Source organism: Apus apus, chromosome 7 (assembly GCF_020740795.1).
Source record: "Apus apus isolate bApuApu2 chromosome 7, bApuApu2.pri.cur, whole genome shotgun sequence".
Taxonomy (NCBI): Eukaryota; Metazoa; Chordata; class Aves; order Apodiformes; family Apodidae; genus Apus; species Apus apus.
Genome location: NC_067288.1, coordinates 21,518,450 through 21,542,487, shown reverse-complemented (window position 1 = coordinate 21,542,487; position 24,038 = coordinate 21,518,450). Strand labels below are relative to the sequence as shown.

Sequence of the window (24,038 nt, the reverse complement as noted above, 5' to 3'; positions counted from 1 at the left end):
GGGAGGAGTGGAGCAAGGATTAGTAATCAATAGTGAGCATAGAAATTAATTAGAGAGATTGCTGGGAAGAAGGGTGTAGAAATGGGACTTGTACAGGTGGAAACAGGACTGAATTATACACCAGAGCTCCTAGTTTATGTCCCAGACTGCTGAAAGAATGAGCATGTAATTAAGTCAAACTGAGAATGGGTGCATTTGATTGCAGGCCACCAAACACAGCATCTGCATGGAGAAACCGGGCAAAGGAATATGGCCATCCACCAGTGAAGGAGCTTACCCATGTGAAGCTACAGCCATGTCTATATTTTTTGATGCTTACATATGTTACACAGACAAGTCTGAGGCATTTAAATCTATCTAAATATATACTTAAGTACCTTAAGTTTACATACTTTGTCAGTTTTATGGATATATGTCAACTTTATCAAATGCATCATATGCATTTGTTTGTTTAGGCATATTATCAGAACACCACTGTTCAGTGAACTTTTCAGAAAGGGAGCGTAATTTCAAAGGCATTTAGAAAAAAGTTGGTAACTCAGACACAGATGGCTGCAAAGGCGGAGGTGGGAGAGAATGGGGAGAGATGAGTTCTGGCAAGGAGTCGCGTTTGCTGCAGGTGCGCTTGTTTCAGAAGAATGGGATGCTGTCTGGGAGTGAATGAGATCCATTCCTCAGCAGCATGTGTAACCTGCCAAACACCCTGGGTGGCCTCCGACAGCCTCGGAGACTTTTGGTCAGAGAGAAGTTCTAAAAATGTCTAAGCTTGCTGGCATTCCCGTGCAAAAGCTGTATTAGGAGCTGCGGGGTGTTCCTGGCTGTTTGGTGAGTGGGCAGAGTTAAGGTTACTTAGATGACCCGAGCTGAGTGTGCATGCACTTTCAAAGGGTTAGAGCATGTAATTGAGGAGTTTTAATTTCTGTGGTCAATTTTTCAGAAAGCTGCCTTGTTTCCCAAAGGGTTTTTTGGCAGAAGTGGAAGTTAGATCCTTGCTCCTTTAAGTGCATCCAGACTTGGTGGAACTTGAGAACAGCTTTTTATGTGGTTTGCATCTATACCATCCCTTCCATACTTTGATCTGGATCTTCTCTGCATTATGGTGTCTATGACTGTCACTTGTGTGTCGTCTTCTGCTTTCCTTCCGTCATCCAGAGTGGAGGGATTTTGGAGGTGATTCTGCAGTTTTGGGAAGTCATTCATAAACTTAAGCCTGCAAAGCTGTGCAGTTTTACCAGCTTGCTGTGCAATGGCTTTTGGAATACTGTCATACATGCTTTTATGGATGTTGGGAGTAGGTGGCTGTCAGACTTGAAGGTTGTGGTTAGAAAATAGTGTGGAAAGACAAATGAAGCACAAACGCAGTCATGTGGAATTACCTTTTAGTAGGACATTTCTCAAAGTTTCCTTGCCTTCTCCATAGGCTTTTAGCTCCAAAAATAATAAGAGACACTGACAAATAAGTAATTAATATGAAATTGGGGGGTAAGAAATATTTTTGCTCTTTTTGTGACAGTAATTTTGAGAGAAGAACAAGACAAATAGAATGTAGTGAGAAATAACATGTTCGATGCTAAGATTGGTGTTGCAGGTTATTGAATTAGGCACAAGTAATTGCATGGTAGTTCTTCTGGCTTGCCTGGCTACTTTGGAGTTTTCCTTTATTATAATTAGCCTTGGGTACACCAGACAAAGGCAAAAATATTGTTGCAAGATAAAAGGGCAAAATCAGCCTTCTGCAGGGATGGGGCACACCTTATAAATTTATCATTCGATACTTTTTCCTTTTGTGTGTAGTCCTTGTCTGCTTTCTCCACATTCTTAGCATGTCTCAGAAATTCCAGCATGTTTAGCAGTGAATCGGTGAGAAGAAGGGGAAAAGGCCTGTAATTGCTTTTTCCATTGTGCTTGTTAAAACCTCATTGTGGGAAATGGACCCAAACACTGTCTTTTAAGTGGTGTGGAGTCTGAGGCAGGTGGTATTAACTCAGGACTGCATTAACTCTTTTAAAATCTCTTTCCTGTTTCCTTGAGGAAACATGCCTGGTGTATATACGTGGCAAGGGCTATTTGCCTGCCTCTTGCATTGACATTTTAATTTGGCCCATGATATAAATATCGTTTCCCTAATCCCCCTTGTCCTGACCCTGTTTTGTCTTTTCTTCAAAGTGAGTTGACTTTTTTTTTCTTTAAGGATGGGGGAGGAGATGGGAATGGTGGCTGGCTGCTCTAGTTTGGAGCATTAAATGCTTGGGGGGAAAAAAATCTCAGAGTAACTGTTGTTTCTTTTTTGTATTCACATGGAAATTTTTAATCTCCATCAAAGGATCAGGAGAAAATAACGTTGAGATTCAACAAGAGAGAGCTCCCAGCTTACATGGAATTTTTAAATGTTATTTGGCTTTATCCTTTAAGTGATGAGAACCATGAACTATGTACCTACAGGGTTCAGAATTAACTTTTCTCTTTCTTCCAACACACCCTTTTTTTTTTTCTTTCTCCCTCCCTGTTTCTTACATCTTTATTGTTCTGCATAAACATGTAACTTCTTTTTGGCGAAAACTTTAAGTGCCTTAGGATTTGTTTAGTTGTATTTATGTGTACATTTCTAACATTAATTATGAGCACCAGTATGAAATACAGCCTCATGTTCTCCTTTTGATGTGATCTGAAGAATCTCTGTTGAAGGCCATGGAGCTAAGATCAGAACCCAACCCACTGTGTGCTTGCATAGTTGTACAAGAGCTAACATTAGACTGTTTAAAAAAAATAAAAATAAAAAGGCAAACGTAGGTATAAAAGGGCTAATAATCTGCTTGTTTGTAGTGGAGAATCACAAATACTTATCTGCACCTGTAGATGTAGCTGATTGTGCTAATTATGTTAACAAGGGAGACCCCCTGCAACTAGCCCATGGAGAGTAACAGCAGATTTCACAGGTGGGTGCTGACAGCAATGGCAGATTTCATGCTTCGTCGCAGATTAATCAATCAGGGAGAATATTAAAATGCTAATACTCATTAATACCGTTTTATGGTGTTTAACATTAAACATGGAAAATGAAAATGAATGACAGCCAGTAAATGGAAGTGACAGTCATGCTCAGGGTGTCTGAAGCTAGAGAGAACTGGCTGCAGGAAGTAACAGCTGTGGATGCTCCCATTCCTGCTGTGGGTCAGGCCAAACAGCACCTCCTGGTACCCAGACTTTTCCAGTGTCACCTAAACTTAGACGTAAATAGACTCTTCTATTATTATAAAATATTTGATGACATTTTTTCTTTACTAGCATGGGTCACAGCCATTATTTTCTGTGTCATGTGCAAGACAGAGTCTCCAGCAGTACATATGTTTAAGAACAGAAATCACAGCCTGTTGAAGCACAATTGTGAAATACATTCTTTTTTTTTTTTTACTTCAGGTGGTCAACATTTGGGTTTTTTCCTTAAAATTCTTCTTGTGTTTCAATAGGCTCCATTGTTCTTAGTTTCTTAGTAAAGTTTCAATAAGCTTCCCTTCATCCCAGAGGCAGTTGCATTTCAGCAACATGTAAAAGTTGGCACTCTGTGGGTTGTAATGTGTGGAATGGGATGGAAAATAATGCAATAAAATATACATAGATACAAAGCAAATTCTGCCCTATCACAGACCATTCTAATATCATTTGTGATTAAAACTCACTCAAAACTGCATAGCTGTGTTTAAATAAGAAACTTAAAGACCTAGAGTATTTTCACCTAATGTTCTTTGCAAGCAAAAATTTTTAGTTAAACACAAGCCTTACCTGTGCCTTTGCCGTCATGCAAAAATCCCAGGAACACTAGGAAGATGTTGCAGGGCTCAGGGTCCAGGGATAAAGGGTTTCTAGAGGCATGGTACTGATTTCTCTCTCTTGTGGTGATAGTCCTTGGTAAAATTACGGTTCTTTGATGAAGTATCCATTTTTGTACCTCAATCAACATTTTAGGTTTTAAATAAAATTAACCCTGAATATCCTAGGTTTATAATGCCTCAGTCTGAGTCTGTAGTCTGCAGAGCTGACTGCAAATGACTGATGTGTGCTTTGGCTTATTAGGTACGTTTACTGCAGACTTTTCCAGAGATTCCTTTTGTTTTTAAGAATTTTCTCTTGAATTCCCAGTTGTTTCTTGCATATGCGCCATGAATTTCAACTGCCCTGTTGTCTTCATTTCCCCTGCATATGCACTGTTGCCAGTATCCCAGTTTGTTGTGACCTGCTGTGTGAAAAGGGAATTCCATCCCAGATATTCTGATTTCTCTGTGCTTAAAAATATGATCAGGATCAAACCCTTACAAAATTGCTGCCATCTCCTGTTGTTCTTATGGGACTGAAGGCCCATAAGTTGCACCAGGGATTAGTCCCCCCTTCTTTTACAAGCAGTAATTTAATGGCACTCTTAATCTTTGACTGTTTAATTGAAAGCCTACTAATTTATGTTGAGTTGAAAACAGATTAAAAAATCAGATTTTGGGGAATGAGAGATCAGAAAAAAGGCTCATCACTTGAGCTGGAATTTATGAAAGTAGGTTTATTTTGGTGCATGTTTTTTTAAAAGCAGGTTCATTTTTATCCTCTCTCCTGTATGGATTTTCCTGTGAGGTGTCAGAGCATGGTTACTCTGATTTGGCCTAGAACTGGATTTCTGCCAGAATTTTGTGTGCCCTCCTCTCCTTCTGCCCACCTTCCCACTTTCTTTCTCCTGATCATGGTAGATTTTTTCCTTATGTTCATTTCAGTGGGTATTTCATTCTTACTTCTTGGTGCTAAAGAAAATTACAAGCATAGAAGCCCCAGGTTGATGCCAAGTATTAAAACCTTATGAGAATAAAAAAGACTATTTTCTTCACCATATACAGTCTTGGACTTCTTCTTAATAGAGACACATGTAGTTTAGGATTTGATTGTAAGAATTTTTAAAACACTAGACCAGAAACCTTTTTGCTTTGTTTTCTCCTGAATCTCGTTTACAGGCTGGTTGGTTCTTCCAAACTCTGGCTAATTTTTTTTCTCCCTTGATGAAAGGTCTTCAGTCCTACCCGTCTTTTGATTTAAATTCCTTTGCTAGTCCCAGACAGGTGTTTGGTTTCCAGTCAGATAATATTCTCATGCTATCACTTTGTATGACAGAGCACTGGAACAGGCTGCCAGAGAGGTTGTGGAGTCTCCTTCACTGGAGACATTCAAAACCCACCTGGACATGTTCCTGTGTGATGTGCTCTGGGTGTTCCTGCTCTGGCAGGGGGGTTGGACTAGATGATCTTTTGAGCTCCCTTCCAACACCTAAGATTCTGTGATTCTGTATATCCACATTTGCAAGATCTGTCACAAAAAGTTCCCAAACTTTGTTGTCATTGAGTGCCTTACTATGTATTTTTTAATAAATTCCAAAGGCAAATTCCTTTAATGTCACATATAAATTCTGCTTAAACAGCAAGCACAAGCAAATTTTCCTGTTTTTCCAGTAAGAAGGGTGTGTTTCTGAGCCACATCTTATGGATGACCTGGAGATTTACTCCACCTTTGCCAAAGGAATGTGGCTAGCACTTCAGAGAATTGCAGGGAAGCTTCAGGAGTATGGCCAAGAAAGAGTAAACCCATCAAAAACCAGGCAAAATTTTGTCCTTCCCCCTTTCCACTGCTTTCATTTCCTACCATGTTGTGTTGTCCTCTGCATCAGACTGTTTAAGACTGCCAAATACTTGGATATTTTATAGGTAATATATCTTATAAATGCCATGGCCAGCCTCTGAGGGAAACACAGGATTGTCGGTTTTGGATGGAGTATAAAACCCAAGCAGGAAATCACTGCTGAATGGCACAGCTGCAGGCAAACATTGTAAGCCTGTAAACTGCCCATCTGCAGAGCCACACGTGTGTCAGAGCACAGGGCCAGGGCGGCCGTGGCAGAGCGCGCCTGTAACTGGTTAGCAGGGAGAGAGTTGGTGATTAAAGAATGAAGTGGTTTTTTGCTTCATTAGTTCCTGCAACACAGCTAGCTGAGGTGATGGTAATCTTGTTTTCAAGAAGGAGGAGAGACTGAAGGCTAGAGCTTTTACTTGTCTGTAATAAAAAAAAAGAAGAAGAAAGCACAATTCCGGATCTGGGATGGGTTAGATCATCCTGCTGCAGGATGCAGGATGTGACACAACCTGCAGTTTAGGACTGAAGGAAAAGTTTGTTAAGAAGAAGGAAAACAGTGTATTTGTTCATAGGGCTGAACCAACAGTCACATCTGAATCTTTGCATCAGAGTTAGAGACGGGAAAGATTATTTTGGTCCTTAGGTCTGTTTCACTATCACTGACCTGAAGAGGAGCCTGGGCAGGTTACAAGCTGCCTATTTCTTAGAGTTTGAACTGTTTAAGACATGCCTTTGCTAAAGATTTTGCCAACCAAAATCACTTTCAGGATACTCATTCTAGTACTTTCCTTTTCTAATTTAGCCTGTAGTTCCTAGTTTTGCTGTCTTCCATTGTAAATAACTCCTCTTTCTTTGCAAGTTATCATTTGTTGCATTCCTCTAGCCAAGCTCCCCATGCTAGTTTACCCAGTCCTCCCTCTGAAGTTTAGCACTTCCTTTTCTACATGCCAAGTTTGAGTTCACTTCCCGCATGGTTTTCCCAAGCACTGCTTTAAATAATCCACAACTCAGTAACTAAATGCAGATTGTTAAAATGATGAAACAACAACAATAAAGCTCTTTTAAGACTGCATTTCATGCACTCCAACTGTAAAAACTATTGATTTTGGGGTTTTTTCCAAATACTTTATTGAAAAATAAAATTATCTTCTAATAGTCAAAATTAAATTACCAGGGTTATAATCCCATTGTACAGTAGACTTTCTACATTGATGCTTGACTTATTGGGGAGGGCTTTTCTTGATTCTTTGTAATGTATACATCAATTCAAGAGGAAAGATAATCTAGTGATTAGGGTCCTTGTTTAAGCCATAGGTGGCTTGGGTTAAGTCCTTGCTTTATCACAGACCCTTCATGTGATTTCTCTGCCTCCTACTATTGGGTTGTAAAAAAATAAAAGTTGAAATCTGGGAAGATGGGTGTATTACCAGCTGAAGCCTGTGGAAGCTTCCTGATGTGTTTTAGATCAGGGCACGTAAAGAGCGTGGGACCCAAACTTGTTAAATTGTGCTGGTTTTCCTTGGTTAAATGACTGAGTCTTTAAAATGCCCTTGATGTTTCGTGTGAGCAGGAGGGCATTATGTTTCAGAAACATTTTCACTTAAGGACCTGATATTTCTTTTTTTTTTTAGTATTTCCATATTTTTATCACAAGGAAAAGGAGCTACTTTGGTTTTTCCCCTTTAGGCACTTTATTCTCTCTTGTCAATTGATGCCATGTTTAAAGCCACATAAAGAGGATTTCAGTTGTTGACATTACAATGGTGGTACTTTCTGCATTCCATCTGCACACAAGCATGAATTGCAGGGTGATGCCATATTAAATTATAGGCATCTCTGTTAAAAATAGAGGAATTCATTCCAAAGATGAAGTTTTTTCCCTTATTTTTAATATTCTTTATATTTTAATGCACTAAGGAAGTACACGACTAGTGGACATTGTCTTAGCACCAGATGCCTTGGCATTTTAGTTCTTCCTCATGAAAAATTTGCAAAGTGTCTGACAGTGTTATGCAAAAAAAAGGCAGACATGTAAGTTTTAGTATTAATGGGCTTCACTGTATGTGTGTCTCCTTCCCCAGAACAATCACATCTCTCCGGAGTGAACTGATCCCTCATCTGGTTAGGAAACAGTTCTCTTCTCCTACATCACTGCAGCAAGGACTAGACAACAAAGAGGACCAAAAGAAAAAAGAGCAAGCATCTGTAGGTCAGTACAAGTATCAAAGATTTTTTAAAGGTTTTAAAGACTATATGCTACAGCTGAATTATTTAGGTAAACTACAGAATTAGCCTGAAACACTAGTTTGGGGATTTAGGGGTTTTTTTCTTAGAAGTCATGATAGCAAAGATTCTAGCAGATATCTTTTTCAAACAGTGTGGTGCATTCTATAAATATTTTTGTCCTCCCTTGTTTTGGTGTAAATCAGAAGCGAATCAGCTGGATGCTCTGCATTTTTTCTTCTGGAACACAGTACAGGTAAATGCACTTTTGAAAATGCAGTTTTAGGAGGGAGTTCCTAAAATTGCATAGGGCAACAGACTAAGCCTTAACCACCCTGCACAGGGAACTGGACAAGATGTCAGATCTTGGAATTTATTTTTAGCATTTTCACTGTCCCCTTGTATGACCTTGGGCAAAACATTGTCCTGCTCCCTGGATTCCCAACTGCAGAATAAAAATAATCACTTACTCACTACACGTGATAAAATCTGTTAATGGTTGCTAAGTGTGTAGCCATTCAGATGGTGTGCGGCAAAGATTTCCCTCCACCAACAGTATTTTAATGGTATTCCGCTTCAGAAAGTATTTCATTAAATCCTGTCTAACTTCATGCATGTGTGTGTTCTCCAGACATTTATAGTTTCATAAAGGAAGATAATAGCTTGCTGAAACCTGCTCCAGATAACTCTTGTTGGAATGATCACAGAGGAGATATGAATGAAACTCTCCATGAAGGAAAAGTGCGCTGCTACGTCCACATAATGAAAGAGGGACTGTGCTTCCGAGTGAATACTCTTGGGTTGTACATTGAAGCTAACAGACAGGTGAGGAAAATACGGAACGGCCACATGGGAATACAGGAGCATTTTATGGGACATTTTCACCTCCAGGAGTGGCTCCCTGTGATGCAGCTGAGGAGGGTGTGGGAATTGAACTAGTGCCACGTTATCTAGGCATATCACGCTACCGGTTGCTGGATAGGGACATGAGGTCAGGAAACAGTTCTGTCACTAATTTACTCTGTAGCTTTGATTTAGCTAAGAAAAACCCCACCCCACACACTCTTGGTTTTTGAGGGTGGCAAGGCCTGCAGCCAAAGAGCCAAGAAGTATGGAAAATAAGGTGGGGAAGTAGCTTTGATAGCTCACCTAATCAACGTCCTCCATGCCCTAAAGGCAAGATCAGTTCTGACTGGACTCTTCCTAACAGTTGTTTATCTAAGTGATGATGACAAAGGTTATTAATTATTTGCAGGAAGACTTAAGCTAACCATGTATTCAAATTGCTTAATGCTTTCCATGATGAAAAAATCATTTTATTAACAGGTTTCACTGCAGTGGCTCTCCAGGTTAACACAGAGGTGAAGTGTTGATCTGTTGAAGCTTTCAGTTTCATACTACTGAGAATTCATAAAATAAAAGATCACAGGGGAAGATCAGATAATACCTGTACTAGATAATGAGCTGATGATTAAAAGCTTTTGATATGTTTTGGATTTGGGGGTGTTTTTTACTACACTGGCTGGTACAAATGTACAAGTTATCATGTTGCTGCTAGTGATGAACTTTGTGCTGTCAGGAGTGGATAATTTCCTCTAGTTCTGAAAGACTGATAGACAGTACAGTGGGGAAAGACTCAAGATTTCTAGAAGTGGGGCTGGAAGAAGGATGAAATTGTATTGGGAATCCTGGAAGTGGTCACTGCTTTGCCTTTGCCCTTGGATTGAGTTGATTTCTTTTTACTGAAATGAATGGATCAATTTATGCAAATTAAAATTGCAGCTTGGCGGAGTAAGTTCACACACTGCAGCTCTTTCTCCTTGATGCTTGTAGAGGAGCACAGCAATAAAGTGATTTATTTTGGAGTTAGGGACATGAGGAAGAGAGGTGGGAGGCAGTACTGCTGTCAGGGAAAATTTCCCCCGAGAATATCAGGAACAAGTGTGCCCAAAGGGTTAAAGGAGAACACTGCTTGCTAGGGGAAGTGTGCGTGTACATTTGGCAGCAGCCACTTCAGTAAAAAGTTATTGAGTTGAGCCAGTCAGACTCCATATGGGCTTTTTTGGGTTGTTTTTTTGGGTTGTGTTTTTTTTCTGTTGTTTTTTTTTTAACCTAAATATTCTATATTTTGGTCAGTTCAGGAAATGTGTTTGCTCCTGGGTGGTACATAGAATTAGTGTTTTGAAATCACACTGGGGCCTTCAGCGTTGGAAAGGATTTTCTTTGAATTTTAAACTTTTCCAGAATAGTAAAATTTCTAAGGAAACTATGTGGAGGTAAAACATAAAATGAAGCTTAATGAGGGGTTGTGAGAAAAGAGATCCTTTTTTCAGTGCCACTGCATTTTGTTTCTTTTGCTAATCCTCATAAAAGATACACATTTATTTTTATCTGCTTTTTTTAACCTGTTTGTTGGTCTCTAAGGAAGGTTTTTGGTGTCTTGTTTGCTCTCAATTTGGTCTTTGCAGACCAAGTTCTGATTCTGTGGCTGCAAAGCCAGCACCTATAACTCTGCTGTCCAAGAGGACAGACTGATGGAGCAGTAGCAGTCCAGTCCAGTAGCCATGGGAAGAATTGGCATCCTAACCCATTGCCCTTCTGGTGAGGAAACACTTTACTCACATCATTTCACTTCCAGCTGGGTTTCTGGATGCCTGCAGCCTGTGTGTGGGCAGGTGGGTTCAGGAGGGAGTTATCTTCAATAGCAGGAAATAGTTTCTTTGTAAGATGAATTAAATCCAAACACGTCTTAAACCTTCCCTTGACCCAGGCACTCCCTCTGACTCCTGCCCCCTATCTAACCTTCCTTTTCAGAGCAAAATGCTTGAGCTGGTAGCTTTCTTGGGTCACCCCTCAGGCTACACTACCACTGACTGATTCTAATAAGGGTTTTGCTCTGGCCAGTAAAATGCTTTATTTACTTCATCACAGCACCTTTCCTCTGAGGAGGGCAAGTGCTTTCCTCATTTCTTTCCTTTCCCACAGAGCAAGATAGTAGGAATCTTTCCAACCGATGCTGTAGGTATGCTTTGGTGTGTGTTTCTCTCTTGGATCTATCTGCTGTGGCTGCCCAGCTATGTGTCAGGTGAGGATAACATCCCTTCAGCAAGCCAGCATCATCCAGGTGGATCGGCCTAGTTTGTGGTGCTCTGGTAAGCTGGTGGTCTTCTGTACTGCCTGCACCTTGGCCTGAAGGATCTAACCTATTCTTCCTTTTTAAGAAACAAAGAAAACACAAGTCTAGTGGGAAGGACCATCTTCAAGATGCAAAGAGCTACAGATGTGGAAATGTCTACTGGGGACAACGGGGAGCCTGAAATGATAGTTCAGAGGTGTGAGCTCACACAAGCTCATCTCACTCATCTGAGTGAAGCATCAACTGTGAAAATTCTTACCATATGAAAAACAGCACTAGTTACCCATCCTTGCATGCTGGAAGGGAAACTGGCTGGTCATATTATGAATATCCAAACAATTTGCTGCAAGTATCATCTCATTTGAGATCCTGAGATATTTTTTTCTGATCTGTTCCCAACTTCTTCAGATCTCTGGGATCTGCTTCTTGAGGTTTACTCCCCAGTCATCAGCTCTTGTTATCCCAGCTTTCTAAGGAAGTTGTTTTACACAGTTGTGCTCCTACGGCAGCTCCTTCACAGCAGCTTTGGAAATAGCTGGCAACTCTCAGCCAAATTTAACAGAGCAGTAGAGATCTCAAAGATAAACCTTCCTAGGAATTTTGTAAAAATAGGTACCTGGGTAGAGAAAAGCAAGACTTAATGAGTGTCACATCCTCCCCTCAGGCAAACCCAGTTATACCATCACTGTGCTGAGACACCAGTTGGCCTCCCAGATGGACAATCAGTGCACACATCCTGGGGCCAAACAGCCCCACTGAGAGGCACACGCTGCCTCTCACCAGGCACACAGTTTGCCACGGCACAGGCCTCAGCTCAGGCATCGCTTTGCCACCTTCTGTATCTCTCGTGTTTCTTTGACTGGTGTCTCTGTCCTACCAGGATGCATCGTACATTGCATCACTGCTGCAAGTCACCCTGTGCAGCAACGTGTCTGTGCAAGACTCCCACCTCCTCTGAGATCCCCATCTGTGCTGTCATTGCCTCTTCCTTGGTGTGTGACCTTGGACCCAAGCCTGATGCCAGGAGATGCTCAAGTCTGCTATTTCACCTAGAAAAGGAGGAGTGATGGAGGGGTATCCCAGCCTCCCACAACACTTCCTTTTCTTTCCAGGAGTAGGCTCAGAATTACTCTCCATGGATTCATACTTGGCTGCCTCACAGACCATGTCTCTCTCTATTACCATCACTGCTTTGTCTGCTTATCTAACACTTGCCTTCTCTGTCAAGAACCTTTTCTTCTGCAGCTTTCTACCATCTGGAACAGCCACTTGATCAACTTAAGTTTCTTTCTCCTTAAACATCTGAAACACACTTTTATGTTGCCTGTCTCCTCAGCATGCTGCCTTATTGAGTGGGCTGAACAGAGTCATCTTTTTATGCCAGTTTACTGATTTAGATTTGATATTACTTGCTTCCCTGTCTTGCATTGCTGAATGGTGTAAACCATGTTGAGCTGCATTTGAAGTGGCAGATGATGGACACTGTAATAGTATACAGGATGTCACTGTGCTCTGCTGGAGCCAGCCTGCTTGCTGCTGCTGACCCACTGCTTCTCCACAGCCTTCAGAGGAGGCATGGAGTTAACTGCAGTGGAAGAGTACCTGTCTCCTTTACAAAAGGGGAGAGATGATTAATCACACATATATTTTAACCTACATTTTCCTGTAAGTAAAATGTTTATAGTAGGTGCATAACTACAATGGAAACCAAAGCCATATTTCAGCTGTTTATGTAAAATACATGTATAGCACTGTCATGTTAAACTGTGATGTGGGTTTTTCCATCCAGGTTCCCAAGCTATTGCTTAATCTGGGTCTGGAAGAGCCACTGGTTCATGGGTCTGCACAGATTACTGACAGAGGCATGGTAAGTGTTCCCTTTCCCCATCTTGGCTTCTTCAATACAGTCTGCATGCCCTTTGTTTCAAGAACTGCTTCCTTAAAGTTCAGTCCCACTTCTGAAAGTGCAGCTGAGTTCTGAAGTGTGGAATTACAATGTAGGTGATACAGCCCAGAGTCTCCTCATGGGCTCACCCACATGGTCCTGCCTTTCAGTTTCTGTCTTTTAAAAAGTTGGGTAAAAATGCTCCCTTGCCCCCAGGTCAGACACTGCAGTCTCTTGTTCCCTAATGACAGTTCATGGTAGGTGAGCAGTTTGCCCCCCAAAGGGCACCAAACTCAGAAGAGGTCAGTATTTTAGCTCTGCTTCTTGCTAAAGCACTTGGGTTGAATACCAGCTTCAAGCCTCCTTTTCACAGGTTTCACTGGGCACAACCTAGTGAAGCCAGTGACTACCAGCAGCACTATTCTTACTGTGCTTACCTCACTGCATAAGGCCTAGAGAGAAGGACCAGCCAGTGTAGTTTTATTGAGCTAGTGGACCTGGGGAATATTGTGCAACTCTCTGCCTATGGGATGGGCCCCAGATTTTTAGGTCTTTGCTCTGCCAGGGATCCCTAAGGGTAGAGCAGGATACACTTTGTTGATGAGTGCACGAGATGTGCTGTTTGGAACACATGGACAGAGAACACATATGAGAAAGTTCCAGGGACTTTTGCCAGTTTGTATTCTTTTTTGCCTAGGTTGGACTGGACAGCATCATTGGGTCATCCACACAAGTGGGGGAGAAGACATCCATTAAACACTCCATCATCGGCAGCATGTGTACCATAAAAGACAAAGTTAAGATAACAAACTGCATCATCATGAATTCTGTTACAATTGAGGAAGGGTAAGTCACCCTTCTGTGTCTTAGTCCCCTAAATTTGCAGTTTGTTTTTCTGGATAGATTCTGAATCAGTAATTTTTGTCCTGTAAGCAATCCTCAGCCAGAACAGTTGATACCAGGGGGTGTGTTTCTGAACACCAAATCAGAAATAAGTCTCTATAAACAGGCTACAAACGCACAAGTGAAATGAGCTAATGAGAGGGCTGAGTCTTGGAATGTAAATTTCTTATTTTTAAAAGAGATCATATCATCTGTAGAATGAGTAAGTAAGTTAAGTGGATGTATGAGTCTGTATGAGCTTGTGTGTCATCCCTCCAAGCTTTATTTGAGTGGCTGGGGCTATGAGTATACCTAAAAAATTTGAGGCATGAAGCATATTTTAAAGTGGTACACTTACCAGCTAGAAATGTTATCACCTTTGAACATTACAGCTTCACCTAAAATGGAGTTTTCTTTGCCCCTTTTTTGTCATCTCGCAGCTTTACTTCACCATTGCATGTGCTGAGTAATAGAATAAAAGAATAAACTTTTCAACAATAAAATCTGCCAGCTAGGAGAGGTTTCCCATGCATTAAAGACCTTAAGTAAATAGGTAGCCTTGAGCTTTTCATTTCCAAATGTGGGAAAAGTGGCCTATCTGTAATTGTTGATGTCTGCATGCCCCCATCTTTCCATACATGCTGGCTTCCTGTGAATGTCAGTGGAAAGGAAACTGCTGATTGAGTCTGTGCAGGCCTGTATAAATTCCCTGCTCCTTCATGGCTTGAGGTTTGCTTAGGGCCTCAGGAAAAAGGCCAAACTCTTAAAAAATGCCAAGTTGGCTCTGAAAGTTGCATATCTGAAAAACAAAAAACCCCAAAGGATGTGGGGTCTATGGAGGATACTACTGTTTCATAAGTAAATTACAGGTAAGTATGGTACCTTGCTGCCAAGTGTTAGTCTTTAATAGAAATCCACAGTAATTTCAAGCACATCATAAATCAGAATTCCGTTGAGTATAGAAAATAGCTGGTTTCCAGTTCAATTGCAAATGGATCCAGTATGGCTGTATCACAAGCCCTGCTGTCATAAGAAGTACCAGAACCTCTCTCCTTTGATCATGAGACCCTCTGTCATTTTGATTAATGAATTGATGCCACAGCCATAATGATATGGTTTTGCATGTGAGGTGAGCAGCTCTACCATTTAAATCACAGATGCAGCTAAGTGTATAAGTAGTGCTATTTTTATGACAAGTCCCAAATCAGCATATGTGTGTCTGCACTGGTATATAGTAATATTCTCTTCTAAATCCTAAATCAACCTCATAGTCATTATCTTCATAATTCCACAACATTCCATAAGCATCATAAAGATGGTGATAGATTATTTTCTAAAGAGGGAAAAACTAACTTTGGGGGTAACATTTTTGTGATTTTCTGGAAAACAATGTCATCCCCAGTCACTTTCAGTGCAAACAATGTAGCCTCCATTGAGTGAAAAACCTCGTCCTCCCAGGGGTTTACCCTCTTTAGCTGCTCTATGGTTACTGCACATTGATGCACTGGAGTCAAATTTGTAATTATTCTTCTCCAGACAGAATTAAGATTATATACTGTGAAGCTCTGTTTCAAAGCATATTGCAATTCATATTGGGTAGATCTGTACAGACCTGAGCTGATAAAGTACTTCTTCTTGCCTCCTGGTAAATAAGATTAGAGGGGTATGAAGTCATGCATACACAGGTAGTGAGATGCAGAAATATTCTAGCTGCTGAGTTTTGTTGAAAGAAGTCTTGCTTTTAACTGAGTGAAGCATTTCTATGTATTTTGACCTTTTTTTCATTAAATAAATCTGATAGGTTTTTGTTAAAATGCTCATGATTCTTACATGTGTTGATGGATCCATTTGCAACAGGTGGATAAATTATGTGTGGTTTTGCTTTAAACTGCCCACAGTGGACAACTTCTTTTTACAAACATCTCTTCTCCCAAGTGTCTCTAAAATAACTTGGGCTTTATCTAATCACCAACTTTAGAAAATATCTTGGGCTTTAATCAGAAAGTCATTATATATTGGCTGATATGGATCAAAATGAACATAACAAAGTGCTTTAACAGATCTAATTCATTTTTTGTTGCATAGCATATGTTGCAAAAGTAAGCCAAATTTACCACCATCTAAGGTGCTGTATATTAGAAACTTCAGGAATTGTACTGAGAAGTGAAGAAAAACTCTCATGTAAAGAATATATATTTCAATGGTGACACGAGCAGCTCCACCAAACTAATGGACTACTATATTAATGCCCTAGTCAAATGTGAGTGGAAACAGGCAGCCAGTCCCAGCAGTGTTCATTGCTGTAATTCCAACCTGAAGCAATCAGCTGAGAAGACTGCAGTAGGGCACATACCATGGAAAAGACAAAGCTGTTTACATAAGCCAGAAAAGAAAGAAAGATCAGGTAAATAATTTCTGAAAGTTAGGAGGCTGGGAGCAACCAAATACAAATACAACTCTGTATTCTGAGTTCATTTATCAAGAGGTATGATTATACATGGCACTGCCTTGGTAATTCCCTTAGCACTTACATCACCTCTAGCTTCTCTGGATTGAATCTTACCCTTCTTTTTTTTTCCTCCATCTCAGTTGCAAAAGTGATCGGCAGCTTCAGTTCACTATGTCATTATAGGGAAAAAAAAAAACAAAACACATGAAGAAGTTTTCTCTCTTGATGATTTTCCTGTAATGTGAATTGAGGATCCTGTGCCATAGTTCCTGTGGCTTCAAGATCCACAAATTACATCTCCAAACCAGAAGAAAAGTTTTGACTAGCCTCACCACATTCAATACCAGCTTCTGAAATGGATAAACAAGATTTTTTAGGGGCAGATTGGAACACCACAAGGTGCTTAGAACAAAACTAGGTTCCTATTGTTAGGCTGTGGTTGGCTTCTTATTGGAGAAGCAGAGGTTATGACCTAGATGATGATGACCTTCCCAGCTGAATGCATCAAGGAACTGGGGTTCTCTGGGACAATGCCATTGCATACTGTTTGCAAATTATGATCCATTCTCGAGTGATGGCTGGTGTGTTTGGTACTCTGGAGGACCAGTAGCTGGGTTTTTTTGTTTTCCCTGTAGGCCTTCTGTTATGTTATATATGTCTCCTGTGAAGAGACTTGAGTAGGTATGAATCCCCCCTTAGAAGAGATTACAGGGAATTAAAGAATTTGGTAACACAGGCAAAATAATTGGTACTCCATCCTTAATGTGTTTCCACTGTGTAGCTAATTCCTCCATCAGTGAGACAATAAAACAGTGAAGATTGCATATGTGCCAAATGATGGACATACTTGACCAAACTGGGAGGGATGTAATTTATACAACAGCACAAGTGCTGAGAGATGGTGACTGCCCAGGTGACAGGGCAGCGGGGAAACGGTTCTTGTTTCCCTCTGGATGGCTCCCCAGAGCTCAGTGACAAATGACTGCACTGAGTTACATAGTTGGAGAAAAACTACTAATCAAGTTGAAATTATAGGTCACTTGAAAACTTATATATCTATCTGAATGCTCCTGCAATAGCTGTACATGTCCTTAGTCTCCACAGTATCCTAGGGCTGCCCCTTCTGGTGGCATTAGAGGTGGTGCAAGGTCCCTGGGTTCCTGTGTCTTTGGGGCAGGAGTGCCCTCATTATAACTCACTTGCAAAGGAGCAGCCTGTAACACTGACAGACTGACTGGAGCTGTTTAGGTCTGGAGATTGTGCCATTTGCAAATGAAAAGTCACATCTCTGATCCATGAACTCCACCCTGATATCTTCACAGAATAGAAGTGACTGCTGTAGGGGCTTGCAGACGATCTCACAACTAGTTATGCTGACCTGAATGTGATGACTGGGTTTCATTTGGCATACTCGAGTGCACTTAGCTTCCTTGAAGTGAGACCTAGATATGGATGGATGAATTCAGCTTCAGGTTCCTGTCTTGGCTTTTGTTTTGGCAGATGGTGGCTGGTTTGCTGGGTTTTTTTTCAAACATTGGCTTTTTTCTTTTTTTTTTTTTTACCAGTCTTGTAGTTTTACTTAGTTTGTTAGCTTCTGGCAGCAGGAATTGTCTAATTGCTCTGGTCATATGGGACCTTCTGCTCTGAGCATTACAAATAATATTAACAGGAAAAGCATGTTGAATCCTTTATTCCAGCCCTGCAGATAAAAATTTCGAAATGTCATGTTTGTTAGTAAAACTATCTCAGTGTATACACTTCCTCAAAGGAGCTTGGCCATTTTGTCCCGTGTGCAGTATGTCCTTCTTCCTTAGTTGTGGAAAATGAATGTTTCCCTGGGAAAGATTCAAGAGAAGGGACTGTAGTAAGGAAAAAAAAAAACACCAACATGTGACCTCTGGACTACTTAGAGGGTAGTTGAGGAAGCAAGCCTGAAAAGCTGGGATAAATACTGAGTCCACAGTAAGCAGTGCTTTGAAATGGTCTTGTTGACATGCTGGTTGGGAGTCAAAACCGTAGGAGCTCTGTGGCAGATTTAGTCTCTGAAATGAAGTATTTTGCTGCTTTTCTTTTTTTTTTTCAAGGAATCACAGGAAAGCAATATGCTTCAAATTATATTTTTATGGAAATCATAAATAGGCTGCTCTGATTATCAGAGGCGGTGACAGCAAATGGCTCAAGACTTGCATCAAGATTTCACCTCCACAGCTAGGAAGTACCAGATCTTCACAGAGAGTAACTAAGGAGGCTCTATTTGTCTCATGAATCATTTAGTGAGAAAAATTGCTCATTGGGGATGATTACTTTTGGACAAAGTAAAAGATAAATTAAATGTCAGGTCATTTGCCTGGCACACACCAGAGAATTTAGGCAGTACTTGCTGAGTTGAACTCAGCAGCTGTTGACTTTAGAAGATGGTTATCATCTTTGAAATCAATGGATCATTTGAGGTCTATCAAGCATGTTGGAAAGCTGTTCCAATGTTCATTTTAGTCTCCTTAACTCTTTCCATTTTTAATATATAGACACACACCTTAGTATCCCAAACTGGGAATAGCAGTGGGAGAAGTAAAAGATTCCTTCCAGTTTGTAGCAGACAGTTGCCAGATGGTGTGATGCAGTGGGCAGTAGCAGTTCAGGAACTGTAAGACTGAGATTGAAGATGGGACTTGGGTTCTTGTGTGTGTGCAGGGGCAGGAAGTATTGAACAATATACTCTTGTCTCCTTGTTGTGTTAGTAAAGCTTATAGCATGTTATTGGAATGACATAAAAACATCCTACTCAATGAGAAGTGGTGAAATTCCCTGTATGACACACTGCTAAGGTAAGAAAAAGAAAGGGAAGGGGTTAAAAAGGCAAGCAGTTACGTTTTGGGTCAGGCTGCACATGATGGCAGCAAACTGCAGAGTGTTTCAGCATCAGGGAACTTGGAATGTAAGAGAGGTGATGTCAAGCACTGCGGGTTACAAAAACTTGCAGGGAGGTGACATGAACATGACAGAGGGAAAGTTAGACAAGTCCCACAGGGAGATGCGGGAAACCTTGGGGAGTTCAGAATCCTTGGGCAAAAAGAATATGATGGATTAAAAATCTGTATGAAAAACTAAAGTATCCAGATTTGTGGAGGAAGGACTGGAAGCAAAACGTTACGGCAGGCAAAGCTAGCATCTTCCTTGTTTGGTCAAACGAAGCCAGTAAGATAAGATAGCTGTTGGACTTTGTTAAAGGTGTTCCAGCTACCTGCAGGAAAGTAGATAGCACAGATGCTGTAATGTTACTCAGTGAGGGGACTGGAGAGAGACCACGTGTGACTGGTTAAGGGCTACTCTAGTTTACCACATGTCTCCAATTTATTGCTACTTTCTATGAGAAAATGTACAAAGGAAGAAAACAACAAGCAAGCCGAGCTGGATTGACTACTAACTGCAGATTGATTGTGAAGTTTATTAGTTGTTTCCTCAATAGTGCCAAATCAGCACCTGATGTAGAAACAGTCAGCAGTTTGAAGAAAGTTCTAATTAAAACCAGGATGGAATTGAGCGTTTATAGGGGTTCAACACATAAGTGGTCTTTTTCCCCTTGGATAATGGCAGTACAAAAGAATGATCCTATTGCCAAGGCAACATTTGTTGAAATAGTAAAATATGTTTTACAGTACATTCCCTCATGAGAAGGAATGAGGAGATGAAGTTGTTCTCCAGCACCATAGCTTGTTTGCAGTTTTGAATAGCTATTGCAGAAAGCACATGAAAAGTGAGAACTTGATTCAGAAAAGGCACATGCTCAGCTTAATGATATGGATATAGTGTGTATGTGGATAAAGTATATCACGGGTATGGACAAGGATGAACATATGAATAAAGCGAGGCAAAAAGGGCTCTTGTTTCTCTTGATTATGTAGCAATTACATTCTGTCCTTTCTGCCACATCTCTTGGTTTTATACTGTAAATTTTTTGGTCAGGGACCATAATATTCATTCTAAGATTTAATTCGATGCACATGCTATAAAAGATACTGAACAGAGACAACCTCTGGCTGACAGAGTTTGTTTGCAGGAAGGTAAATTGGAGAGGGCAAACTAGGAAATGAGTGAGCAGAAAGCAGCTGAGCTACTTGAGGGCTAGTTTTCAGTTACTTTCAACTGAAGTCAAGTTCTGCTATATCTAATATATTTAGGATATTTCTCATATAGTACCTGTTATCTTGTGAATGTCTGTACCGTTATTACTAGCAGCTTCTCAAAGGAAAGTTTTCTTCTGGCTAGCTTCCTGGTACATCAGTCTGTCTTAAATAAATCACCTGGTCTTTAATCTCAGATACAGATGTTTCCCTGATAGTGCAGGAAGCTCTTCCCAATTTTCCAAACATCTTGTACATCAAATGTTGAGCTTAAGGCACAGATCAGCTCTGAAAAGTGGCATTTTAAAACATATCCTCTCATTCTGCAGATCTGCTTCTTCAGGTGGCTGCAGTTAAGTCTGACTGCAGAGCTATAAAAAAGCTTCTGCCTCCTGCTAAACACATGGGTCTAATTGAAGAGGGGTATCAAGATTATTCACAAGCAACTGGCTGCTGTTGGGTTTGAGTGGGAATCTGGATCTTAGTGTCTCCAGTGCTTTTGAAAACCTTCCCCAACCCGGGTATGGAAAAGGAAGCAATTCTCATATTGTGCCGGGATTGTGCATGTACATTCCAAAGGGGACTGGGGGGTTGAACAGGTTCAACTTGGCTCTAAGAAACCAAGCTTAATTTGTAAGGGTGACATTTAGAAAATCTTTTTCCTTGCCAATCTAGCCCTATGATATGGAAGCTGATTTAATGTATGGAGGGCTACAGCTCTCAACCCAGAATTACCCTTGCAAAACCCCAGAGAAAGTCTTTCTACTGTGTGTGCCAGCTAGTGAGCAAGCAGGGACAACCCAAAGATGGAGTGAACGTATGATTTTTCTGCTTTGTTACCTTAACATAGATATCAATAGCTTTTCCTAGGCATCAGTTGAGTGTCTGTAAAATCATGTAGGATGTGGCCCTCCCACTCTGCAAAATAGAGTCCAGAAGGAGGTCGGTTTTCCTGCATGTGGGGTTTCCTGGTGTAAAACTCCTTGCAGGGTGTACTTTCGCTGAAGTGTGCAAAACTGAGCTTGCAGCTACATAAAAACCCACCAATGTGTTTGTTCCAAGATCAGATGGATTGAACTGAAGTTTCAGAGGTGAGACACAACCTTCCAGGTGACCTCCCCCAGCAGCCTATGTTTCACTTAATAAAACACATTAAGGTAGGTTTGAGGCAATCCTTTAAGGTCAGTTGAACTTTCACTGGAAAATACGAGTGCTGGCAAGTATATGTAATATGTAATACAAAATGTTTAGGGTGTGGGGAAAAAGTGTGAGGGAGCCATACCACAGTGATGAGCTTGGCTAGAAAAGAGACATGAAACAAGTTCCTTAGCGAAAACACCCTCAGAGACGGGTGAAGAATTTAGGGGGGTTGGTAGAATGTTTTTGTTACCCCCAAGGGAAAAAACAGGAGATCAAAGCCCAAATTCACTTAAGAATGCTTGCTTTGAAATGTATCTATAAATTATAGCATGTACTGCTGGCATCTATTGTAGTCTTTGGTATTTACTTGAGTGTATAACGTGAGATTCACAGTGCCCTGCTTGTTAGTGTGTAAAAGCATGGGGGTGTAAAAATGTGTTAGTGAGTAAAGCCTGTCGGTGAAGGCAACATTGCAGATTCTCAAGCTCCCTAGTAGTGTTTTTGCCTCTTCCCTATTTTCCCATGGTCTTTGTGCCTCATCCCTGTGTGTGCCAGCCACCACCTCACTAGCTAACGGGCGATTCCTTGAGGGGTTGCTGGTAGGTTTTAGAGCTCTGCCTGTCTCTTTGCCACCTCTCAGCATTATTAAGGTGCCTGTTGTGGCTGTTATCTTCTTGGTGAGGGCAGAATGGGATGTTGCTCCCAGGGGAATCCACAGCTGTTACCCCTCAGTCAGCAAAGTAGCTGCCGAGGCATGTCACCCTTTGCTTTTAACTCCTGAATCAGTCTTTCTGTTTCAGAGCTCATCTGCAGGAGCAAGAGACCTGACATCTTGGCATGGCAGAGCATTACCAAAAGGCTGTCCTAGCTTTGTGCTCTAGGCTCTTTCTTCCTTGTGAGTGTATAGTTTTAAGCATTGCATTTTAGACACCTCATTTGCTTTGCTGCCCAACAGAGATTATGTCAGGGTTTTGGCACAATTGGATTAAACTAGCAGACCTGGATAGCTTCCATTGGCATTTCAAGAGATTTGCTGTAAGGCAAACCTGTGACATTCATACCTTCCTAAGCTTGCACAACTAGGGTGAGAGCTGCAGTTGAGGTCTTGACCTCAGTTACTTAAGCCCCTTTCTCCCAGGAGCGTTCATCACTTTAATCACAGAGTCCTAAATAATCAGTGGGTAGCCTGTAATTAGGGGGTTGTGTCTTGGACTCCTGCAGTCTGCTCCCGGTGTGCTGAGCGCTGCGTATTTTAATTTCCCATTCCCCCAAAGGATGTTTGATCTCAGATTTACACTTTAGAAAATTAAGAAGGGTACGGCACCTCAGTCCTCTGGCAATCTTCCTGCTTTCAGTGGTAGGTGCCTTGCTTTCCTGAAGTATCGCAGCGCTGCAGCGATTGACACACTTGATTTAAGAGTTTGATTTATAGACTGATACTCGGGCTGAAAGTCAGCAGTTCCAGGGCTGTGTAAATCAGCCTGTCTCTGGGACTAATACTTCCTTCTTTATAATTTCGACAGGAGATGGAATTCTTTCTCGATTCTTTACGTTTCTTTCAGATGTAATCGACCACCCTGTCCTTTGGTTTAAAGCTATGTGACTTTGCCACAAATAGAGAGAGGGGAAAGTAAGCTGAGTCCAGGAATTGCTGTGCTATAAAAGCTCCATATTGTATGCTCTTGGACTTTGCTTTCTCCCAGCTTCCTTCAAGCCCACACAAGAGATGGACTTGAGGTTTTTTTGGCTTTCTTCCCCTCCCCCCTCCCTCCATACATACGCTGACCTTTTAGAAAAATAAATAAAAGATAAAGAAGGACCTGGAATGTTGCAGAATGTGTGTACATTTTGCTCTCTGTTGTTTTCTGCTGGGATTAGTTGTTTACAATGGGGGAGAGAGGGAGGGCAGAGGAAGGGAGGTCTGTGGCCTTAACTGAAATTAGTGGCATTTCAGAGTGATCTTGTTAGGTGGTCTGCAGTTTAAAGACCTAAATCCTTGTAATCCCCCCATGCCTCCTTGGCCACTACTCCTTTTGCTCTTGTTCTCTCACTTTCAAAAAAAAACCCACCCCAAAGTCAGCCTCTCTGTCTCTCAGATGCAGGCACATAACATACACAGATGCACGCGTGCACAGACACAGACGTACGTGCACACTCTCTCTCATATGCTTCCATTTGCACGTTGTACCTGTATAACAAATTAGTGTCTTAGCTACATCTGTTCCCAGTACAGGACTGGGCATGTAAAATGCTCTCTCTAGAATGCAGGCACACACTGAATATTTTTATTTATTTTCTGAAAAACACCCAGCTGCCAGAGTTTCAGTTTGTGATTACACTTAAAACAAATTCAAATTGAAATTTCAGCCATAAATCAAATGCCCCAAATTAGTTCCTCTTGTGGGTTTGAACATGCTCTTTGGATTTTAAGGTCAAAAGATATCCGTTTTCACCGTGCTGAAAAGTTTAAAAATATACTACATTTTCAGAAAAAAAAGAAAATATGGTTCTTATTATAAAGCAGTACATCAGATGTGTGTGTAT

At 41.0% G+C, this 24,038-nt stretch overlaps 1 protein-coding gene across 6 annotated transcripts in view; it reads left to right on the top strand.

The window, feature by feature from the left end:
* Positions 1-24,038, top strand: part of HECTD3 (HECT domain E3 ubiquitin protein ligase 3) — a 125,416-nt gene that overhangs the window by 86,164 nt on the left and 15,214 nt on the right. For all 6 annotated transcript variants that reach the window (XM_051624572.1, XM_051624569.1, XM_051624567.1 and 3 more), the window contains 4 exons: positions 7,740-7,867; positions 8,513-8,706; positions 12,807-12,884; positions 13,600-13,748. In XM_051624572.1, the coding sequence (XP_051480532.1) occupies positions 7,740-7,867; positions 8,513-8,706; positions 12,807-12,884; positions 13,600-13,748 (549 nt within the window). The remainder of the gene's footprint in view (positions 1-7,739; positions 7,868-8,512; positions 8,707-12,806; positions 12,885-13,599; positions 13,749-24,038) is intronic.